Below are 24945 nucleotides of genomic sequence, written 5' to 3'. Positions count from 1 at the left end.
TTTCTATTTACTTATAAACTTTGCCCAAATTCTGTACTGGATTTGAACTGATTAATAATAATCCAAAAGGCAAATCACAAAAACACTTAAAATGTCATGAAAATTCATTCATTCAGATTTAGATTGATTCAGACTGATAATGCATCAACCGTAATTATTAAAAAGTATCGATATCGGTATCGGCGATACTAGCCCTGTATCGGATCGATACCAAATCTATCGCACACCTCAAGTGTGATAGACTTTCTGTGAACCCACAGGGGAAAAAAAGACTGGCTGACAGCGCAAGTAACGCACCACATTTAACTGTCGGTAACGGTAAAGGCGTTGTAACGGAGGAAATGGTAATTAGTTAGATTACTCGTTACTGAAAAAGATAACGCCGTTTTTAACGCCGTTATTCCCATCACTGGTTATTTGTTTTGTTTTCTTCCGGTCTCCCCCAGAGGTCAGGTCATTCTCTATTTTTGTCTTGCAGCTGTTCCTCTTGGCCACTAGGGGTCCGTGTTGCCTCAGCTGTGTTACACTCACTTGGACATAAATGAAGCTTTCATTGCTGGGCTGTCTCCTGTGTTATTATGTCATGATTATTGTACAATCCAGGCAAAGTTAATCCAAATTTATAGCTGCAAAGTGGTTTTAGAAAAGAAAAGAAAAAATAAAGTCAAATAAAATCCTGCCTGAGTGTAACACAAAGGTTGTTTACTCTAATCTATATAACAGTGAGAGCAGATATCATGCATACTAGTAAGATCTAATCTATTAATCACAAAATGAATTATGATGAAAATTGAATATGAAAACAAGAAAAGACATTACATTGAACTGAGAAATTGTAAACAACATCATAAATATCTGTTTAGTTTATAATACATTTAGTATATAATACCATTTTCCTGCAATCTTAAAATGATTGGTTCTTGAACATGTGGGTCTTGAGTGGAGTTTGTTTGTGCAACCGTGTGCAAGTAATCACCACTAAGACCTTTCATCCATATCTGGCTTGCAGGTACCTGAGGCCACTGGGTCACACATGTTTTAAGCGAGCAACGATCACGGAGGTGTGAAAAGTAAAAGCTGCATTTGTGGAAGGTTTGAGGTTTAAAAAGGGTTAAGGGTGCTTCAGAGCGGTCAACGCATGCAAACCTCACGGCTTGACCCTTGCTGTGTTTTCACGCAACGTAAAGTAGCTCTGCTGCGTGATCGTCTGGCGGCATGGAGCTGTCAGCCGGAGGGGGGATCGCTAACGCTACTGATCCTCGGGAGAGCTGGAAGCCTTGGGATGTTTCTATGTCATCACCAGAGAATTATATCAGCACAAATATGAAGAGAAGGAGACATTAAGTAATTGTTTGGGAACAGATTAGAAAAACCAAACGCAGTACTTTTAGAAGAAAAGCAGCATACATGACTCTGGTCTCCCCATTTTTGCCTTGGAGTGAAATCAGTAGTGGATTAATTGTTGTAAAAGTGAATAAATAAATCCTGATAGCTACAGCTGTGGATCATCTGACCTTTTATCAAATATTCTCATGCTAATGGTGAATTTACAGTCTTATGCAACTATTAACACTGGATTTTATCAGCACACGTTTCATACTTGACCTCAGTTTGACAGAATAATCCCGGATAAGTAAACTGCTTCCTCCGAGGAAGACGGTTAGACCCTCCCGAAAGCGCTAACAAATTCCACAGAAGTCCTTTCCCCAGAATCATCTGGAGAGACGGGACTTTCTGGGAATAAGAGCGCAAGAGCATGTCCTTAGACCTCTTCACACTGGAGTAGTAGGAGGCCTTGGGGAGAGAGACATTTACCATGGGTGGAAAGAATCCCAGAAAAATATGCCGCTGAGGAAGAAGAGCTCCTAATTTGCTGATGTCTTCCCTGGTATCTTAATCTGTTTGCATATCAGAGACGACAGTTTACTTTACATGAATTAAAAGTAAAAACTAAAAGATGGAAACAAGAAGATGTTTGTAATACTAGACAATCCTAAATGATGAGAAACGTCTTAGAATAGAAAACATCCAAATTAGTACTCAAATATTCCCAGTATGCCACATGACACGAGCTACGTCTAACCTGGAGCGGCAAAACAACAATTTTCATCACTCAGAAATGTTCCTTCACTATTGTTGCCAAGTGTTCTCGCATCTTCCCCAGATAAATGCCAACAATAATCTCTTTATACCTTTGTTTTGGCCTCCGGCTGTTTATATCTGCGGTCAAACGCGGCGCGTTACTAAATCCTGCCGGAGGTGTTTGTGCTTTTGCTCATGTCTCAGATTATAGGTGGCGGCTAATGCTGGAAACACATGGTGGAGCTTAGCCCCCCCTGGTCCACTGACACTTGGGCAAAAACAGAAAAATAGGCAGCGGCTAAATGTCACCGGGATCACACACGGCAACAATAGCAATAATGAGAACAATGGTGATTAGAGAGGGAAGGGATTAGCCTTAATCTGGAGTTTCTATGTGTTTGTTTAAGGGGGTAGATATGCTCATTAGGAAAGCAGGATACCCCAGTGTCATCTGGACCCTCACTATGACACCTCAGCGGTGTAATCTGCTTGTTGGGGGATTATAAAAACCAATCCAAGTGTGGGGCAGGGGTCCACGGAGATGACTAATGATCATGATGATCACAGGCAGAATTACTGACATAATTACCAAGATGATCTGATGAACAGATGTCTGCGAGCTTCCTCCTGTCATCCGACGGGCCCTTCACAGCCTAATGCCACGAATGTTCCTAATTCCTCCTCCGCCTGCAGCGTCTTCTGTTTGTCTCTGATCAGGAAACAAATTTTGTTTTTTATTTTTTTGCACCTGAATCATGTGCAGGGACGGAGAGAGAGAGAGAGGGGAGCGAAGGCCAGGTGATGGCAGCATTCCTGCAAGCTCGTGGCTGCCCGAAGCCTCTGACGCATTAGCTTTCGCCATTCCCCCCCCCCCCCCGCCCTCCTCTGTGAGATGGCTGTTTTTCATTCACAGAGAACATTTTGTAAAGGTGCAGCATAAACGTAGGAGAGAGAAAAACACGCACACACACAAAAAAAAGAAGCCCTCTCTTGTGCCTCTTCTTTAAAAAGACACAATTTTCAGGAGATAATGAGCATAATTATTACCAGACTGAAATAGGACGCTCGGGGTTCCAGTTAGAGAGGAATACACACAGGTTTAAAAATAGGCCACAACTCTTCTTATATAACAAGGAGGACATCAGGGTTGTTTACAGTGTGAGTGCCTCACGAATGAACGGTTACAATCAAGCATTGTGTTGCACATTTCTGCCCATCACCTTAAAAAGAAATAAAAAAGCCACACCTGTTCTGCTCAATTGTTTACTGCAATGTATTTTCGTTTTACAGTTAAGAGGAATTCATGTTATTCAAATGGATATTTTCAGTTTCTACTTGACAGAGAGAGAGAGAGAGGGAGGGAGGGAAAGAGAGAGAGAGAGAGGTTGCTGGAGAGAAGGGGGCGGGTCTGATTTGAAAGCTGGAGCCGGCCAATGGGAAGCGCCGAGAGCGGTGATTGACAGGCACGGCCCCTGCAGGACGCCCCGCCCCCCTATGACTCTGTGTTTTATTCTGTTTTTAGAGCAGCAGCGTCACATGTTGTTTTTCTCCAGGACCGGATCAGTCCCTGGTCGGGTCCCTCTTCTCCTTTGCACTGTTTGCTTCAGCCGATCGCGTTCCCCAGGACCTCTGCTATGGATTAAAAGGAAAATAATAATATATATAAGAAAGAAACGCTTTTATTTTTCTTTTGTAATTTAGAGTTTTCTTTAAAAATAATAAAAAAAAAAATTAAAAAAAACAAGGACTTTGCTGATCTGGACTTCTGGAAAAGAAAAGTGGAGAGAAATGGCAAGTCCTCCGGTGACGGGGGGACACCTGTTATCTAATGGGACGAACGGCGTGAAGAAGTGCGGATACCTGAGGAAGCAGAAGCACGGCCACCGGCGTTTCTTCGTGCTCCGGGAGCCCACCGAGCGATGCCCTGCCCGGCTGGAGTACTACGAGAGCGAGAAGAAATGGAGGAACAAGTCCGCGGCGAAACGGGTCATAACTTTGGACTCCTGTCTGTGCGTAAACAAGCGGGCCGACGCCAAACACAAGCACCTCGTCGCCCTCTACACCAAGGACGAATACTTCGCCGTGGCTGCAGACAACGAGCAGGAGCAGGAGAGCTGGTACACGGTGTTGACTGATTTAATTGCTGAGGGGAAGGTGTATGACAGCCCGGCTTCCACGTCCTCTTTAGTGGGCTTTGAGGAGACCAACTACGGACCCCTTTCCCCTGCAACAGCTGCTAATTATAAGGAGGTATGGCAGGTCAACTTGAAATCCAAAGGCTTGGGTCAGATCAAGAACCTCACTGGAGTGTACAGGTTGTGTTTGTCCAGCCGGACCATCAGCTTTGTCAAACTGAACTCTGAAACCGCTGCTGTCACTTTACAACTCATGAATATCAGGAGATGCGGCCACTCAGACAACTTCTTCTTCATAGAGGTGGGACGGTCGGCGGTGACGGGGCCGGGGGAGTTCTGGATGCAGGCGGAGGACTCTGTGGTGGCGCAGAACATCCACGAGACCATCCTGGAGGCCATGAAGGCCATGAAAGAGCTGTCTGAGTTCAGGCCAAGGAGCAAAAGCCAGTCTGCCAGCACGAACCCTATCTCTGTGCCCACACGACGCAACCTCAACAATCTGCCCCCCAGCCAGACCGGCCTGGTGAGGAGGTCCAGAACAGACAGCATGGCAGCCACGTCCCCCGGGAGGAAGTTCACATCCTGTCGGATTAGAACGGCGAGTGAGGGGGACGGCAGCGTGACCCGGCCTGTGTCCATGTCAATATCTGTGAACGGGAGTCCCACCAGTCCAAACTCTGGGAATCACTTCAGGTGCCACACCCTCAGCAGTGGGCGCACCTGCAGGATGCTAGAGTCCAACTCCAACCTCCATCACAGCCGGTCAATGCCGGTGTCCAACTCCCCTCCAGTTGCCTCCAGCCCCATTAGCATGTCTCCCAGAGGGGGGGCTATTATCTGCACTCCGGACAAAGCCCGACGGCCCTTCAGCTGCAGCGCCTCCATCTCCGGCTCACTTAGCGACACTGGCTTCATGCTCTGTGACGACTACAGCTCCAGCCCAGGTGAACCCAAGTTCCTCCCCCTGACCCGCAGTGACACCCCTGACTCCCTGTCTAGCACACCTCCATCCCGGGACACCAGCGACCCGTGTGGTTACATGATAATGGAGGGAGCAAACGGCAACAGATCCGGCGCCGGTAGCGAGAGTCTTGCTTTTGACAAGGCTTACAGGAAGCGAACCCACTCCCTCACGACGCCACGGCAACAGAGAGCGGTGACACCACTGTCCTCAGCTTCCCTGGATGAGTACACGCTAATGAGAATAGCCCACGGACAGAACTCCCACTCCGCCTCACCGAAAGTGTGCTACCCAGAGGATTACGGCGACATAGAAATCGGTTCATCCAGGAGCTCCAGTAGTAACCTTGCCGACGATGGCTACATGCCCATGACGCCAGGTGTGGCACCTCAGTCTGGCAGGGGTGACAACTACGTTCCCATGAGCCCCATGTGTGTGTCGGCGCCAAAGCAGATCGTGAACCCCCGGGTGCATCCTCAGGCAGCTGCCAGTGGTGGCTACAAGACCAACTCTCCTTGCAGCAGCTCTCTGGAGGACAGTGGCTACATGAGAATGTGGTGTGGCTCCAAATCCTCCATCGACAGCCCAGACAGGCACAGTGAATACATGAATATGTCGCCTGGAAACCCACCTCCACTCCAGACCCCACCTGAAAACTACTTGGGACTGCTGGGCAGTGAACCTGCATCAATCAGGCCGGCCTACCAGAATGGCTCCCTCACGCTACCTGCTAAACTTCAGGCCACTAAGAATGACGATAACGGCCAGTATGTGTTGATGAGCCCTCAAAGTTTGAGGCAGAGGGCAGTGGAGTCAGACTATTATTCAGTGATGCAGCCCAGTGCAGCTCAGACGTCACCACTGAGCCCCTCTGTGCCCTCCCCGGTCAGACACAGGGCTGAAAGCCTGCCGTACAGGGGCAGGCTGGGCCGGCCTAACAGGCTGTCTCTGGACACCGTGAGGACGCTGCCCAGGATGAATGAACATCCCCTTCCCGGAGAGCCCAAGAGTCCCGGAGAGTACATTAACATCGACTTCAGCTGCACCAGATTCTCCCCGCCCTCCATCATATCCACAGACAGCCAGTCTTCATCGCTGGGCTCTAGCGGCGGGGGCCCGGGGAGATCGTCTCTGACAGACTACATGAACCTGGAGCTGGGCTCACGCTCACCCAAGGAGGCTGACACTCCAGCAGAGCGCTTGGACACACTCCCAGAGTTGTCAGCGTGCCCCTGCTCAGAGGAGGACGGAGTGTATCATGTGGACGGCGAGAAAGGCTCTCAGGGGCTCGGCAAGGAGGTGAAAAATGACTACACCGAGATGACGTTTGGGATGACCAGCTCACCGCCACAACTTGTTCCCCAGAACTCTGCAAGGTAGACACCTGTGCTTTTAGTAGTGATTAATTTACTATCATTTGTCATTTTACTTAAATAATTGATCAATTTTCTTTTATTAAATGCATCCCAAGCTTATAACAAGATACTAGTTTACTACATTTTGAATTGTCCTAACAGTTTAAACCCTGTTTCCAGCAGCCAGAGCATCAGGGAGGGACGTCTCTCTCTGGAGGACCAGGGCGTCCCAGAACACATCGGGGTCTTCCTTCTCGGCGGCGCCTCCTCCCCCACCGTGGACCCCGACCGCTCCGCTAAGGTCATCCGGGCCAATCCGCAGGGCCGTCGGCGCCACAGCTCCGAGACCTTCTCCTCCACCGCCACCGTGACCCCGGTCTTCCCCTCCTTCGCGCGCGGCGACGCCGTGAAGAGGCACAGCTCGGTGGAGAACATCTCGTCCCGGAGCAGCGAGGGCTCGGACGAGGAGTGCGGCAGCCCGGTGAGCAGGCAGAGCTTGGCCGGCTACCCGAACGGACTGAACTACATTGCCTTGAACCTGCTGGACAACCGGGGCGTGGAGAAATGCGAGGACCTGGTTGGCTTCAAACCCACTAGCAGCTGCAAAGGGGGTATCAATGGATTACACAGCACACCGTATGTCTGTTTGGGATTCAAGGAGGCTGCAACCACTGCCAAAGGTGGGTGAAGTTCATGTGAGATGTGTTACTGCTAAATAATGTATCTAAACATCCAGGCGTTATTATTTTAACAGAGGAAATGGGGTGTTAAAGAAAAGAAACTGAAAGAAAATGATAGCTGCACTGCATAAAAACAGCAGCGCTGACAGTTGGCGCCGAAATAGGGGGGGAATAAATAAGATTGAAAGCAAGCTTCCGCTCAATTCAAATTCAAACGGACTCTGTGGATTTGAAAGTACAGTAGGTGGTGCAGATGTGGCCTTCAGGTGCTCCTCCTAAGCTCCCACCCCTTTGAGTTCTTACGCAAGAAGCGCTTGTGGCTATAATTGACTTTGAAAGGTAAACAGGAGGGTGGCTGTCAGGTGGGGGGAGTGTCCAAGCGAAGAGGGGCAGACACTGCAGCTCGTTCACGCTGACTTTTTAACGGACGTCGTCCTCGGTATTTCCCACGGCATGTGAATGCAACACGAGGCTGCTGCGAAACGTGACCAGGCTGAGAGCTGAGAAGTAAACAGGCACCATGACGGAGCAGGACGCTGCCTCGCTGCTGCAAAAACACAAACAGATCTCAGGATTCCATCAATGAATGGAAGTTTTTACAAAATGAAAGGAAATAACGGATTAGAGATTAATTTTTAACCTTCTAAAAATAAATTCACAACAAATCAGAGGAGGCACTTAAGCCTTTTTGTCATCAGGCTTATAGAATTAGTTTTATTGTGGCTTGTTATTAGCAGTAACGCTGCTGGTTAATGCCACAGGAATGGTGGCTCGGGCTTCCTGTTTGTTGTAATGTCACTCTAGGCCGCGGGCATTTCCGGCTGTTGTTTTTCAGTTGGGTAGGCATCAAGGATGTGTTGCACATCAATGTGACCTCCACAGACCCCTTTTTATTCCCGGCATCCCGTGATCAATAGCGTCCCAGAATATCCCGGCGAACAAAACAAAGCTGCTGGCGTGGGATGGGATGGCGGGCGGGCGGCGCAAACACGCGTGTTGACTTTCCCTGTGTCCCCACGCCGTGTACTGGACACAGCCATACCAGCGTGTGTTTGCGAGCACGTAGGAGTTGGGGAGGAGGAGGGGTGGTCGGGTGGGAGCAAAGGGGTTTGTACCCCGACATGTGAGGCCCAGCGCAAGTGGAAATGTGTTTGTGTCCTTGCAGGCAGCGAGGGGTCGGGGTAGGGGTTGGGGGGGCGTGCAACAAAGCAGGCGAGTTGCTATGCGGCCATCAGGTAACTGGATGTCACGGTCTGCATTCCTGGCAGAGCTGCTTTGAAAAGTTGCTGTGAGAGGGGCCTGTTTTTGTCCCAGCCATTTGAATAGAAAGTGGCTTTTATTTCACTGTAGGTTTATTACTACAGTCACCAATGCTCTGGTAAATACAGTGGAATGCACCAGGCCACCTCTGCACTGTAATATGGAAAACCAATTATTTCCCCATGTGAGCCTTGAGCTCGCGCCGTCCTTACGCTCGCGCGTGTGACATCGTTGATGGCGACATGTTTCAGGAATTTTGTTGACAGTGAAAATGGCCGTTATCAACGCGCGCCCGCTTGTTTGTTTTTATCTGAGACGTCCTGTACTGGTACTGATGGAGTGCAAATATTTTTATGGCATTAATAAAAGCTCGTTCAATGTAATGGACGAGGCGGAGGGAGGGGAAAGGAGTCAAGCACACACATGTGGACTCCAGCACGTACGCATGCAGGGTGTTTTTCTTTTTTTGTTGTTTTTTTCTCTCAGGGATCTTTCTTTTTTTCTTTTTTTTTTCCAGTGGTGTAGCTTGCGTCCGTGAACACTTGGCAGAGATGTGCAGAGTAAAAGAGACAAAGAGAGAGAGTAGGCTGTTTTGTTTTCCAGTGTTGCTCGCCCTGGCTGTTGGTGGGTGAGCGAATGAATGCGTGCATAATGGGGCAAGATGGCACGTGTGCTCCACTGCCCTTCTGCCTCATTAGGCTGTTCACTTAGCAGAAGTAAGACAAGTAGAGAGAGAGAGAGGGAGAGAGAGGGCGGGAGGGGCATTGGCTTTTTAAAGCAACAAACAAACTCACTGGCGAGGCCCTCTTTGGCCGAGGTGCATGCTGGGGGAGCGCTTGATGGCGGACCCGATCGCTTGTTTACTGAGCAGTTACGCTCCTGTGTGGCAAAGCGGGGTGAAGGAGGTCAAAATGAACCGCATGGACAGGAGGGGGGGGGGGGGCTGTTTGGCGCCGGGCCCTGCTTTCAGAGGGCTTTCATTCACGCTGGGAGTCTGCATCGTGTGCCACTATGACCCAAAAAAAAATCTGCAGGTTTTTACTCCAGCTAGCCAAACGCCCCAGTTGATTAATTCACCCTCGCATTGAAACGAGGCTGGAAAGACGCCCAGGGTAACGTCTGGTTGCGTGCTCTAGAAGAAGATGTCAGAATCAAAATATCTGAACCCCGTCAGCCCAGATCGCCCCGTGGAATTCAGCGTCAGCCCCCCACTGACACATGTCACAGCCCACTTGGTGAAAAAAAAAAAACGTGACTGTGCTTCTTCCAGTCAGCAGAAACCCTGCAGTCAAAAGCTTTTGACAGCTGGATATGTGTTTTTTTTCCTTCCCCCCCCTTCCCCGCGCTCCACCTAGAGTCAGCTTAGATGCCCGGCATCGGGGTCAGGAGTTTGTTTACCTCTTGTTTTGCCAGAGGCCCGGCCCACGTGACTCTGAGGTGGTGTTTACCTCCGCTCTAACCCGAGCTGGCTCTATCCACTCGTGGCCCCGGCTCGCCTCAGCTCAGCCAGGTGGATGTTCTGTACCGGGCCCAGATTAGCTAAGTCAGCCGTCTCTGTTTCCACCTTCTCATCTGACTAATACCTTTGTCTGACGGCAACAAGCGCCTCCTGCTTCCTTGATACTGTTCTTTCTGATACAGTTAGACTCGTATATATCTGGTGGATTTGTTTGATTTGAAGACAGGAGAAGCCCCCGCTGTGACACTTTGGAGTCCCTCCTGAGTGCTAGTGGCAGATGGCCACTCTCTGGAGGGCAAGTGTGTGAGAGTGCATGCGTGTGGAGTCCGGGGTGGGGGGGGGTGAAATGGGGGCTAAACACCTGCCACGCCGCCCCATCTCATCACACACACGCGAGCGCACTCATTACGCCGTTTTTTCCCCTGCCCAATGCACACGCTACTAGCATGTAAACATACACATGCCGCCGTGCACATCCCTTCCTGCTCACTATCCCTCCGCTAATGACAGCAACCCCATCTGCTGCGACTCCATCAGCGACGAGTGTGTAATTTCTCGGTCAGATTAGAGACCTCCTCGTCCATCTACTCAAATCCCACTTCCTCTTAACGTCATTCAGGCTGAGGGAGTGAGGTCAGCGCAGCATTGGTCCATGTTGCCCCTTTGATGCTGACGTCGGGGAAGGGAAGGCGAGGAAAAGAGATCCAGTTGCGCAGCCATGCATCCCCTCCCCACTACTAGATACTCGCTCTGAGCGTGCTCAGTAGACGAGGCCAGGCCTGGATGCGTGGTATGGGTCATAGGATCAATGAGACGCATTACGGAGCTGGTTAAGAAATTTTTTTTATCATAAACTGAGGGCTGTCACAAAGTTGAAGAATGACCCCTCTGAGCCATTTCACGGCTTGATCTCCGGCTGCAGAAAGCATCTCCAGTATTTTCCAGCCGATTTGTCAAGGAAATCATCAGACATACTAAAAATAATTGCTGTGCATACGTATGTAATTATGCGCCTAGTAATGGCTTAAGTGAAAAAAATCTGCAGAAGTTGTGGCTGGTTTTGCGGCTCTGTTTAAATTTTTCTGCGTGTCACATTTCGTTGCCCCATTTGTGGATTTGCTCCCTAAAGGTGACGCCTGATTGTACCCATCAGCCTGATTGTCCAATCCTCCTTCATCCCTGCACATGCACACACCGGCTGTTTATTTACATCCGCATCACAGCTACACTGCAGCTCAGATCTTGCAAATATGACAAAGCAGTGCAAATAGTCATGGTAGGAAATCCTGAAATGCCGCGTTACATGATACGTAGTGAACAAACATTCACACGTAACACCGCGGGCTCTTGTGTCAGAGTTTCCAGCCTCTATGTGTATGTGTGTGTGTGTGTGTGTGTGTGTGTCAGGGCTCAGAGAAGACTGAGGGGAGGGAGGGGGGGTGCTAAAGTAGGCCGGGATGTTCCAGACAGAAGCGCTAGCTGCTAGATAACTGCGTGGCCAGCGTTCCCCACATTTAGCCAGCCATGGCTCCAGATGAGATTACAGCCTCTGCAGGCGAGATTAGACGGCCGGGGGTAGATCAGAGAGGGCCGGCGACTGCTGCTGCTGCTGCTGCTGCTGTGCGGACGGCAGCTGGGGGGGATACGTAACACAAGGTGTGGGTATTTGTTCGCTTCAGCCTCTCTAAACTGAATGTTATTGGAAGCTATAAAATCTAAGATCCAAATTTATCTAAGGCGTCATGTGTTGCACCAGTTTTTCCCCAGAAATGCAGCAAGGATGCAAGCTCTCCCACAATGCATCTTGGTCAAAGGCGGCCTGGCCAGTGAGATTTTAAAGAAGCGTGGCCTTACATTAGGATTTGACATCCCTAACGCTCCGTAACATAGAAAAACAGGCTTCTTTCAGCCAGACCGCCGTGCATTTTTGAGGTCATCCAACTTTTGAAAGAGTCTTATAACCATCTGAAAGACCTTACATGGTTTCATGACGCACGTCTGCAACCCAGTGCCTTAGCTTCTCTAGGGCAAGCCCTCCCATCCCCCTCATCCACCACCCTGACTTCAAGTAAATCCTTCCTGCCTCTATGATAAAGCATCGTATAATATTACACGGGTATCAATGTCTTTTTTTAGATCTACATCAGCGATGCATCAGCTTCTAGTTTGAAAAATGGAATTGAATCAGTAGCGACGCCCAGCCCTGGCTGTCAGCTACTACTCTCCTACTCCTTGTAGCTTTTCCTCCTCTGCTCGGTGTGTGTCCAAAGCAAAGCCGTTGTGCGAGAGGAGATCCCCAACCCCCATCGCACTACATCCCAGATTATGTAATTACGACCGTTGCAGAACAGCCCCCCCCCAAACACACACACACATAGACACATATACGCACACATGCACAAAACTGTCATTCAAGCCCTTCCCTGCAAATGGACGGTGCATAAAAATCAGAAAATTGACGCACAGACGCGCATTGAAATGAAGGATAAATATCACCATTCAACTCAAAGAAAATATGCACAGACCGTTATTATATAAATGTGTTTTTGTGCAGTGTGGGATAATAAATTCTGGCCTCTTCAATGTGATGTGTGCAGCACTCACTGTTCTCCATATTTAAGCTGTTTTGTTGTTTTTTTTTCTCCCTGTGTCTCCTTGTTATTGTGGCTCAAAAACACTAATCTGTGAGTCTGTGAATGAGTTCACGCTGTACAGACCCAGCGTTACACTCTGTTCTCTCGTGTCCGCCGTCTCAAAGGTCTGCTTAATTGGCGCCGGTGTTGTTTGTGAGAAAAACAATCAGACTACAGAATCAGCTTTTAGTAATTTCCGCTGGTATCATAAGTTTAGCTACAGAATAAATAGTAAATACTGGATGCTCTGAAATATTAAAGGAGTCTTTTGAACTTTTTGACCACTAGTCGTGCTAAAGAGCATCTTTTTTTTTTGTTTTGTGTCATTTCAGTAAAATTTATTTGAAACTTGGATGTTAATAGCTACAAATGCTCATCTTTTGCATGTGATCGATGAAGAATGTTGAAATTAATCCAGTGTTTCTCTCTCTTGTCATCTCTTCCAGACTGAAGGACTCGTCCGTCCTCCGACTTTGCATCTTGACTGACCTGCTGCTCGAAAAAGAAAACTAAAAACTCTGCCCTCCCACTGGGCTTTGTCGCCCTGAAAGACTGTCTGGACCCTCGGCGTCACAAACACACACACTTTGGGAACAAGCGGGTCACCATCTATGCATGTCGTGAATTTTGCTGTAGGCAGGACAGGTGTGTTTGTGTGTGGATGAGTGTGTTGTGTACCGGAGCGTCTCGTGTTCCCTGCACTTTTAGAGGCCATTTCTCCTGTGACCCAAATTCTGGCACAAGCACAGAAGCAAAGATAGTCAGACAATAACTAAACTCTAATGGTACCGAGATACTATTTATTTACTTGAGGGTAGCTGTATGACTGCCTGCATGTGTGCGAGTGTGTGTTCTTGAGAGATGACCAACTGGTGTGCCAGTGAACAATGATACTGCTACAGAAATTTGCGCAGAGAGGGAGGATACCAAGGTACACTGAGTATATAACTATATTATAGATTCGATATTTTATTTATTTTTGGATGATGAATGTCTGATAAGACCTACCCATTGCCTTAATGTCTATAATGTCCTTATGTTTTCTATGAAATAAGAGATAAATATTCTATTATGGTATGTCTGTTTGGACCTACATCTCTATATTGTTATTCTCTTGTGGAAAGTAAAATGCCTAGTTTACCATAAAATATATATTATTTCAAAAAGTGTACAGTACAGTGGGGCTGCTTGAGATCTGATTTATTGTATTGCTGTTAAAGTATTTTCTTAATTACATATTTCTTATTCATTCTAACCTAGTTTATTTTTTTGTCCAATCAAAAACGCTGGACTTAAAGAAATATATTTCTAAATGTCTTCAAGAGTCATATGCATGTCTTTATAAGTCAGCTCAGACCCCGCAACACCAGGCATCTGAATGCACTGTACGTCCCACAGTTCCTCAGTCACTTGAGCCTGAAAACCTCACACACTCCTACCTTCAAACCTACGGCCTGCTGTGTTAGCTCAATGCGGGCCGCCCTGCTGTGATATCATTTGACTGTGCAAATGTATAGTTGGGAGAGGGGGAGCCAACGTAAAACTGTAGAGGTCCAGGGCACAGGTGAGGCGGTATCTGGTCGGCAAGTGGGGGCTGAATTAAAAGGGGAAAAAGGGGCACTGAAAATGTAGTGGCCTACAGTCACATCTGGCACCATGATGGAGGTTCACTGGAGACTCAGCAGTCTAGAAAATACCATTACAGCTGGCAATGTACAAAAAAATAAAGTAAGACTATGAAGCTATATTACTATGTCATGGCTAAATTTCCAAGTAGCAAAAATTTAGATAATCAAGCTAGCAAACAATCTTAGTAAGCTTTGCAAACCATTAGCTTCACCATTTGCTACTGGCTAGCAATAGCTAAGACTAGGCTACTGCCAAACAAGAAGATCAAGAAAAAGAAGTTAACTAAAAGTTTGCTAACATTAGCTACCACATGCTAATGATGTGTAACACGGTTGTAACACAAAACCGTTGAGCGCTTTCCTGACAAACTTTTGTCAGAAGAAAAAAAGTGTCTTCTCCAGAGGTCGCATGCTAACCTACGCTAAAACTTTAACCCGCTTCCCGGGAGCCTCCAAAATGGCCGCCAGGGTATAAGCACTCTCTATCGTCATTCTCACTGCGGTCAACCCACTGTGCCGACGCCAGCTGGCTCCCTTTAGTGTACAGTAGATTGTAAAACCTTGAACCATATTCTGAATGTATCGCTGAGCTGGTGCAATGGTTTTGACAAAGAGTTGAATAACATTGGAGCTGTACCGTACTAAATCGTGTTATCTATTTATCTTCAGAGTCTTGAATGTGTATATTTTGTACATAGAAAGAGTTTAACTAAATAATAATAATAAAAATCTATTGAATATACCTAGAGTACTTAGATTTTACCTATGTTGCAATGATATTCCTGTGTAAAGACTTTGGCTACCGATTTTTAAAAAGGGGATGGGGGATGGGGGGGTTGCTTTGGGGGGTTGTACAGTGTATTGTATGCGTTCCCCCTCACAGTCTGATTATATGGAGAAAAAAAAATACTATTTGTCTATTTTATTATAGAGATCTCTTTGCCTTGTCGACACACTTTACCCGATGGCATATGCAATAGTGACATCTAACTAAATCTAGTTTACAACTGTGGAACCAAATGTAACATTGCATTGATTTGTCTTTTCTTTTCTTCTGGTGATGAGCAGGGGCTGTTTGGCTCCTTGTACATTTCTTTTTCTGCCAACTGTTTTTTTTTTTCTTTTTTTTCTCATCGCTGGGAACTTGTCTAAATGCGCCCCTCCCCCACCCCAACCCCCACGTTTCCAACAGTTTCTTGTTTTCCGATCGATCTTTGGTTGGCTCAGTTCGAATGTGTTGTTGTCTTCCATTGTACATAGTTCAATATGCTGTTGTGATGCTCACGAGAAGAGACGATTATGATGATTTATAAATTCTGGTAGTCAAGTATTGCTTTTTGTCTGTATTCATTATGACTAGCAACCTACAGAAATAAATGAATTTATTTAAAGAGATGCAACGTGGTCTTAAGTTTTCATTTCCATAACGTAAGATACTGGCCAGATTTAGACCAAGTAAGTCAAATTGTTGAACTAAGCAAGTGTTAGTTTTGTAGTTCATAAATTCAGCTTTTAATTTGTAAGAATAAGTCTTTTATAGTGTTAGAACATATCAGTTTGACTAAGTTTATCAGACTAAAAGTGTATTTGTTTCAAATACTCTACACAAGACTCCAAATCCCATCATGCCTCTCTTCTTATCTCTTACCCATTGAGACGTTATGTACTTGGCACTGAGTCAAATAGCTTCCTGACCGTGTGTCAGGAGGGGAGGATATCCTAGGCCAGAGTGAGGAGCTGAACTTTCTCCCTCCGTTAGTATTTTTTATTTTTTTTATTTCAGTCCAAAGGCAGAGGCAGGAAGCTCATACTGCGCCAATGACTTCCTGCCAAGCCACAAGTCTCCAGAAAAGACTGTGTAGTCAGGGTTGGGAGGTCAGGAGGTTCAGATCGTGAAGTAAACAACACTCTTCACTTGTCTCTATCTCCCACGCGCTCACATGAAGATATCTGGAACTGTCGCACTCGTGTCCTTTTTACTAGGCTGTTGCCGTCACGTGATCACGGGGAATACTTTAGGTTTCTTATTTTTAGCTAATTTTATTGTTTAATAGAGGACATTGAGGTCAAAGGGGTCAGTGCATATTTTTCCACTTCGGTATCTGCAGTAAAGCTGCAAATGATTACAGTTTTATTTTCCAATTTTTGTTTTGAGGAGTTGTTGCCAAACCGCTACAATGGAGGTGAATGGAGTTTGGTCTTCTGCAGAATCACATGAGTCACATATCTGTGTTTTGTGTACAGAGACCAAGTTGAGGCTTGGTAGCATCTTGCCTTCAGCTCACACTTGAAACACAGACATGAAAGCTGCATCGGTTTTGCCGTTGCACGTTCAAGAAGAAATTAAATGATAGCCAAAATGTGAAATGTCAAAGTCTCAGCCACAAGTAGGGTGACCAGATCCCAATTCGCCAGACGTGGGACAAAGACTACGTTTGTGTGGGACAATGTGGGACAATGTGAGATACCAATGCATCAAGGTAGTCTAAAAGAACTATGAGAAAAAATAAACATTTCTATTCTGCCCCTTTGCTTATGGCATTACTTTGCCATCTGATTGATTCAGTAGGACATAACAGCCTGCAAATAAAAACTTAACAAATATATTTTACAATATAAATATATATAAAAACTTGCTTAAATGCAAATTTCCCAAGTTCACAAGGTGAGCAACACGTTTTGTCTCACATTGTCTGTGTCGTTTCACGTCGTATTCACCTCCGTGTGAAACGGAAAAATGACTCAAGCAAACTTCACAGCAAACTTTACCAGACTCGCCTTGCATTGGATAGATAGTTTCCCAGTCTTTATTACAGCTGCATTTCCTCTTCTCAGTCGTACGGGTTGTGCTTCCCTCCATGTCTCGCGCTGCATGCCGTTCTGATCTGATTCGCATTGTTTGTTGTTGGTGGGCGCGCCGTTAACCTGCGTCCGCGTCCCAGTTTGATTGACATGATCAAACAGCCCGCCCCGACCCCTGATGACAGCCCTCACTGCTTTCTCCAAACAGCTATTTGATAAATGCCAGATTGTAAAACATGCATTTCGAAACTGGAGTCTGACTGTCAATAACAATGCGGGACAACGTCTCAATTTGCGGGACGTGTGAAAAGTAATGAAAATGCGTGACTGTCCCGCACAAAGCGGGACATCTGGTCACCCTAGCCACAAGTAAACCAGCAAATTATAGTCAGTGCAGTATACTTGCAGCCATGCTGGTGGCATTGCACTATAGATGTTTTGAGTGCGATCTGCCAGTTTCAAACTGCTGGTACATGCATTGGTTTTCCCATCAGAATATATTTTAACCCATTTTGATCCTTTTGATTGACAGAGGTCTTAATCTAAGGGCTAATTAGCAACTGTTAGCATGCTAATATGCTACAATGATTGTAGCAATGGTTGAGCGCTACATCTGATATACATATAAGCCCACTAGAATACTCATTATGACCCTGTTAGCATGCTGGAATTAGCATTTAGCATAGCACAGCTAGCATTGCAGCACCGCCACTTCATTGCTACACACATCTATTTTAATTTGGCACACTGGGTTTCAACCAATGTGTCCCCTTGAAACGGTGAACCCTCTGATTAAAAAGAAAACACTGACAATGTGACTGTAACGCAGCTTTAATATTCTTTATGGGCATCGGCTTCATCAAGTCTCCGGCACAGACACAAAATGGACACGCGAACACAAGCGTCCACTGAGGGCACACCTCTAGCTGGTGTGTATTAATTAGCAGTGTGACACTGTCATCTGGGCTCCACTCTACTGCCAGGCAGAAACCAGCCTTACATAAGACCCCCACCACCCAGCCACCAGCAGGAACACGGTGTTCCTCACCCCTCACTGTGCCGACTATCCGCCTGAAAAAGAAAAGAAAAAACACCTTTCCTGTCCTCATTTACATGCCCACATTTCTGCTTCGAACCAGAGGGGACACGAAAGCCTTTTTGATATAATTTTTTCTGCTTGTGCGCCCCAACAATAAGGACAGCTTGCTAAATAAAGAGTGCGTCTGTCGGGGATGTGAATTTCTCAGACCCGTGCGACAACGGTTAAGGGTTCCAAAAATACGGTTTACGGGACGCCGTTTTGAAGTGCGTGCCTGTGTGCGTCTATCTGGTCTATTCCTGTATGCCCTCAATTATTGCCAAAGTTAGACTCACATTCACAATCATATGCTTGTGCGCACACATACACAGACAGACAGACAGACAGACAGTCGAGCAAGAGAGACTGCATCACGGCTGTCGAAGCTAGAGTCATGAAATCTATGTTTTTCTCTCTGTCATCATGTGATTTGAAATTCTTTACACTTACGCAGCTTTGAAGATCTTTAAGTTTCCTTTTTCAAGTAACATGGCCTGCGCTACTTTTCGACGGGGATCACGTAAAGACCGCTACAAACATGTTAACTAAATAAGCAGCAGCAATTGGATTTGGTTATTTGATTATGAGCAGGCACGTGCAAACATTTCTAAAGTATTCAGCAAACTTCTTCATCCGATAACTGATATTTTATTGCATCTTTATGGGCTGATTTAACGGATTCCTTCATTTTTCTGCAAGTTTTTTTTTTGCTCCGAGGGCTGCATGCATCAAATTAGGCTGCTGTCCTTAATGGTAAAATGAAACTGGAAGAGCAGATTCAGCAGGAATTCAACCTGTACGCCTTGATCTGCCACATTGAACTCGATGCACCCGCCCTACTGTAAGTTGGAACAGCATGTGTGGTATGCACTGTAGATTACAAGCATGTGAGAGGGTCTTACGGAGAGAGTTGCTGCTCCTTTGGCAACCTCATCCACCCACCCTGCGCTCCGCTGGGCCTCCCTGCCAGCTTGCCGCCGTGCTGTGCTGCGCTGTGCTGTGCTGTGCTGTGGCTCTTGAGGGGATTGGGAGTCGCTGGCCCCATTATTTCTCCCTGAATCAGCCTAAGGAGGGTTTCAGCCAGGCTCACTGAACTCCGCCGTGCAGCAGCAGCAGCAGCAGGGCGGAGCTGTGACCCACTTACGGCAGCCAGCTCTGGCTCCTCACAGAGGGGACGATGCAGACGCACGGCGCTGCTGATCCCACATGAAAACATAACATACTGACATATATTTTAGAAGTACCACAATAAAGCAGAATACGTTGGTTCTTATGCAAACAAATGTGTTTTCATTCACACTAAAAGCACCACATGCTCTGCTGCTAGTTAACAAAATGCTGCTATGTTGATTTTTCTGTCAGTGCTTTGGCTGAAGGGATAAAAACACCTAATCACTGTGGCTAAGTCTGTGTGCGATGACTACGAGCTGTTCTGAATAAATACTTGTCCATCCAGCATAATGGGTGTAGGCTATGTGTAAGCATGCGACATCCTGGAAGGCTTCTTACTGAGGTGTAGCCATCGGAGGTGTCTGCCAACTTTGGGAATTAGCAGGAGATACTAATGATCAAGGAAACTATAAATACCACGGCTTATTGTCGTGGTCTTGAAGCCTACAATAAACAACAGGACAATATACCGTAATATATATGAAAAGGGAGCACTTGGGGTGTGATCTGTCAGGGTGCACACCACATCGGTGCAAATGCGGCTAAAAAAAAAAGTCTCAAACTTGAGTCCTGGTCCTCTTTAGGACCTCCCCACATGTCCTGTCCGCATATATTACCCATATTTGATAAAAGCAATGCCAAAAATACCCATCATTTAAAAATAATCAGACAACCAGTTATCCTACTGTCCACAAAGAAGATTAATTCCTGTCCCTCTCCACTAGCATAATGGGTGTAGTGCTAATAACCGGCATGCAACAAAACTATAAGAGAGACTGTGAGGCTGCACGGCTAAACGGTTGGAAGGGGGCTATTGATGTTTCCCATTTGTCGCAAAGAAAGTATGTAAACAGGTTTGTTTATGTCAAAGGTCTTGAAAGGTCACGGGTCAGTCGCTACCTTGACCTGTTTTACGTCGGCCCTTAGATCTCAGCAGGTTAATCGGCCCTGTTATCTCTCCGAACCTCTTCGGCTCTCATCAGTCATTGTCTGTCCAGAGAGAGAAACTGCCACGAGGCTAAACTCTGAACTCTGGGCTCAGTATCTGGAGATTTTTGACATTTTTGTTCACAAATTTCCCCCTCACTTCGCCCTCTAACTATGTGCTTTGTCTTTCTGGATTTGTAAAAGTGAAACACCTGAAAAGTGAGTGTACTTCCAGTGGACAGGTCTGCCAGATAAGAGCATATTGCACATGTTTTTTTGTCTGTGCGGGAGCTTCTCGACGCATGTGAGCTTGTGTGTGGGTGAATGGAAAGCTCAAGTCTCTGCAGCCCTGTGTCTTTTGGACCGCGGCATTTCACTCGGGCTCCACGTGTTTGGACAGCATGCGGAGCCCAGGCCCTGCCCACCGCTCGCAAACACCCCTGCTGCTGTTTACCACGCTGGCAGCGGAGTGGAAGACTCCAGCCTGCCGGTCCACATGCTGTCTTATCAGCCGACACTCTCTAACAGCTCGTAAACATGTTTTGCAGAGGAAATTCTTAGGGAAAACACTGTTGTAAAAGAGCCAAACATGAGTCGGCTCGTATTTTTGCGTCTGATGAGCTAATGTTAGGCTGAAAACATGTGATAGGCGCCATTATATGTCCTGTTTACTAAATTTGGATTCAGCTCCAAGAGATCACAGTCTGAGTGACCTGACTAGCCTGCTGGCTGGTTGTCTCCCATGCTCCCCTGCTTCTGTTCACTGCAAAACATGACCTGCACCCGATTACATCATGCTGGAAACTTCTCCCAGGCTGGAATTTTAGTCCCCAAGATGCAAAACAGGTCTGGAAGAAGAGTTAATCCCACTGGTTGAAGTTAACCTCAAGGGTCCAAGACAAAACTGAAGCAGTAAAAGGGAACTTAAAAACAAAAGAGGTGGAAAAAATTGCTCAGGGAAGCTTTAAGACTAATTGAAGCGGCTTAACAGGCTAGCATTCTAACATGTTTAGCTAACAGCTAAACACGCTCTTTCCACTTCCCTCCCTGGAAAACTACAACTTGCTATTTTTGTGCTACCACTTCATACGAATTAGCAAACTGAATATAATCTCTATATATGGCATTTTCAGTATATAATTATCACAACTGAAAGGTGCTGGTTTTGAACTTTGAACGTAGCCAGGCTAGCTGTTTGCCCTGCTTCCTGTCTTAACGCCGAGCTTGGCTAATCATCCCTGCGGCTCTCTGTGAGATTTTTATTTCCCAAATGATTAAACTAGTTAGGATAATAAATATATTAGAGAAGAATTCAGAGGAAGAATTAATCTGAAATATATGATATATGTCTAATTAGCAAAATTAGCATGATCTAAAAAACAATTCAGCACGATTGTCTGTGAATGTGTTCGAGTTTTGGCGTTCAAAGTGCATCATGCTGCTCCTATCTAGCTATATGGAGCTTAATATGTGCAGATGTACACAACTGTATACGTGTTTTGAAACTTAAACTGAAAGAAACACACCAATATATTATAATTATCCTGTCTCAGAACGCTTTTAGTCTGTTTGTGTGCATGTTACAATAATATGATGACATTTTGTGGTCTAAGTTTTAAAAATCCATTCATTACATTTCACCTAGACTTATTGGGTGTCACTTGAAATTGCACCTTAGCCTTTTTGCGTATTTTTCATCCAAGCCTTTTCTGAGGAAAACAACTCAGATAAGAGGCTTGGATTCCCATGACTGAAGAACGCCGGCCTACGTGAATCACTCAGGCCTCGGGCTGAACAGGTGAACACACACTGGAGTCCCACGCCAATGGAGTTCTTGCTAATACCTTATATGCAAATCCAGGGTCTGACAACACTGTCGTCTTGACTTAGCTTGTACAGAGTTTGTGTGACTTTTAAATGCTCAACAAGGAATTTACAGTCCTGATGTGTACTTTCTCTCCAGCACCTTAGCTTTCAAAACTGATGTAATGAATGGATTTGCACATAGTGAATCTAAAGCGCCCACAGCCATGCTAGCGTCTCCGTGAAGCTACATCTAACTAACCATGGAGCACCAGCGTTTAGGAGACAACGGTGCTTGCGGTGGAGTAGCTTGTTAGCATGCTAGCATGTGCCAGTCAGCAGCTGAGCATTCTTGATTCAAAAACCACATTATGTCATATAATCTGTTATTTACTATGAAAAGCATTATCTTGCAGCTCACATACAACATCCTCCGTTAATGTACAAATCGAGGGAAAACAACAACATGCAAAAGATTTGACCTCTGACACTTAATCCCCACGTGTGAGCGAACGAAGGCCGCCGCACGACATCTGAGGTTTAATCACAGCATTCTGCGCCACAGTAAAAAAAAAACTACGACACGCAAAGGTCGAGATTAGGAGTTAAGGTGACTTTGATGAACACAAACTGTTATGCACATAAATCCTGTCAGCTTACCCATGCTTCCATCTGTGTTTCTGCCCTTAACTGCCTGGGAGCAACAACATTAAAGACACACAGGGCTGTAAAATGCATTCTCCCTCGTAATTACTAAAGCAAACTATGATAGCAAATCTTACCGAAGCGCTATCATAGTTTGTCCTCCACATTGCGGTTTAAGACCTTGCTATAAATCACATAATGACTGATAAAAGCATGCATTATAGATGACATCCTGCGATGTGTTTGTATGTCAGTCTCAGTCCTGATGAGCTACGGTGTTCAGCCACATGAATGAAATGCTCAGAAAGGGGAAAACAACCATAAAAGGCTCCAGAAATCTAGAAAATGTCTAAAAATGACGAGTGTAGAAGTGTGTTCTGTGATGTCCCCTTTCTCGCTGTGTACAATACATCCTGTACTGTTGATGCATGAAAACCGGGTGTTCCTTTTCTTGTGTGTTCATCAAATACATCGGTTTCCTCCGACTCTGTCGTAGCGGAGGAGGATGCTGGAGTCAGTGAGACGCTGATGCTAATGAGGCATTAGCTTAAGCCTGTAATGCGGAGCATGGCCGTTTAACATTGAGGGCGGCCCCTCAGCCACACCACCAGCCTGACTCACTGGACTTGGTGTGATACAGCCGGTGACCTAAAAGCTGCAAAACACAACCGTTCGAGGACAGACACACACTGTTGCTTTGATTATTTTCTGCACCATTTGGGTCTTCTATAAAATTAACAAACTTCTGAAAAGATTTGCATCTTCGTGCGTTCAAATTCGAGAAACAAACAAAAACTTTAAAAAGACTTTTGTTTGTTGACATGTTAGCAAGCTAAGAATGGAAAGTGCTCGTTTGAAGCTCATCATCTTTCCAATTTGAGTCAAACTGAAGACATAGTAGTAGTTCTGCTCTTTCCACCCTGATCTGGTCTGCCAGTTATGCCGATGATGTGGCCTCTCAGTGCTGGAAATTCAACATTATTTCCTTCTGAAATCAGAAACGTGCTCTAACATTAGTCCAACAGAGCCGTAGCTATAGCTTGACCCTTCAGTACCAGTTCAATGCTCAACAAAAAGAGAGAGTGTTACTTTTTCTGATTTTAGTCTTGTTTCACTTCCTGCATGTTTTCTTCTAATCAGTACGATGAAGCTGAAGTTGTTTATCGTTACATTAGTGTGAATGTTCATAAACTGCCAGGCTAAGCTATGTTTTATGTGTTATGCATGTATAATCCTTATTTTATCTGACTAAAATAAGGCCAGACTGGTCCCTTTGGCTTGTCTGCAGCATATTTCGGTGCTCCAGACATTCTTCCAACGCTCCTCGACCTCCACAGGAGACTGCCACTGCACTACAGTGGCAATTTACTGACTGCGCAAATGGATGCTTACAGTCCTTGTTGATTACTGAGCTTTCTAAGCCTCACAGATTTTAATGACAGCTTGGTTTTGTAAGCATTTGGGCCACTGAGTCTGGGATCTGTTTCAGAGCTCCGGCGTCTGGCCCTACAGCCGAGCTGGTACCTGACTGTTTTTGACCTTAGTCCCGGTGCTTGTTTACCTGCTGAGTGGAATGTGCAGTTATGTAAGGCTTAATCTATCAGAAAGTACATGTCCCTCTGTTACCTGGGCCACAGGGCAGCCCTCACGCACAAACAACTGTCCACTCTGACTCATGCACAGACAAACAGCTTAATGATATGGCCTTTCTGGCGTAACACGGGCTATATCTAAACTGTGATCAAATAAAGACACATAACCCTGTGTACACACTGCTAAGCTTTATGACACACTCACATAGTATACTATGTGCGCGCGTGCTGTGGTCTTACACCCCGCCTGAGCTCGGTGTCCTATTGCGTGCGCTTTTATGACCAATAACTGGGCTTTTTACGGTCACACAACAAAGATAAAGGCCCACTCAGCTTACGCATGGTGCACACACACACACACACAGACACACAGTGGAAACACACACAAACACACACACCTCAGGCGTTGTTAACTAGTCCGAGTGTGTTGCCGTTTATAGTCGAGCCCCATCTATGGAAATTTCCTGTCATGTTTGCCGAAAACGCTCCGCTGACGCGCTTCCGTTATATATTAGGGTGCTATTGACGCGCAAATGAGGTCAATATTTCTTTCCAGAGGTCTGCTCCCCCCCCGACCCCACCCCACCCCACCTCCTGCGGCCTCATACTGGTGCTGGATTTGATCCGCTGGTCCAGAAACACCCTCAGAAAGTTGGGCTGGGTATCTGTGGGCTCGTAATAATCAGTAAGAGACCGTGTGTGTGTGAATGGAGGTCTGCACACAAGAAGCACACG

General features: G+C 46.2%; 1 protein-coding gene across 2 annotated transcripts; it reads left to right on the top strand.

The window, feature by feature from the left end:
- Window positions 1–3632: 3632 nt before the first annotated feature.
- Window positions 3633–15588, top strand: LOC311509626 (insulin receptor substrate 2-like). Of its 2 annotated transcripts, none has more exons than XM_084574864.1 (3): window positions 3633–6554; window positions 6717–7213; window positions 13012–15588. In XM_084574864.1, exons 1-3 carry the CDS (start codon window positions 3871–3873, stop codon window positions 13014–13016), a joined length of 3186 nt encoding a protein of 1061 aa, XP_084430990.1. In that variant the 5' UTR covers window positions 3633–3870; the 3' UTR covers window positions 13017–15588. The 2 variants fall into 2 exon arrangements, with proteins under 2 accessions (XP_084430990.1, XP_084430989.1); XM_084574863.1 differs by having other exon boundaries at window positions 6714–7213.
- Window positions 15589–24945: the final 9357 nt, after the last annotated feature.

The sequence above is a fragment of the Chelon labrosus genome, assembly GCF_963514085.1.
Source record: "Chelon labrosus genome assembly, chromosome: 24".
Classification (NCBI taxonomy): Eukaryota; Metazoa; Chordata; class Actinopteri; order Mugiliformes; family Mugilidae; genus Chelon; species Chelon labrosus.
The sequence above is the reverse complement of the archived record's forward strand: the minus strand, read 5'-3'. Positions and strand labels throughout refer to the sequence as shown.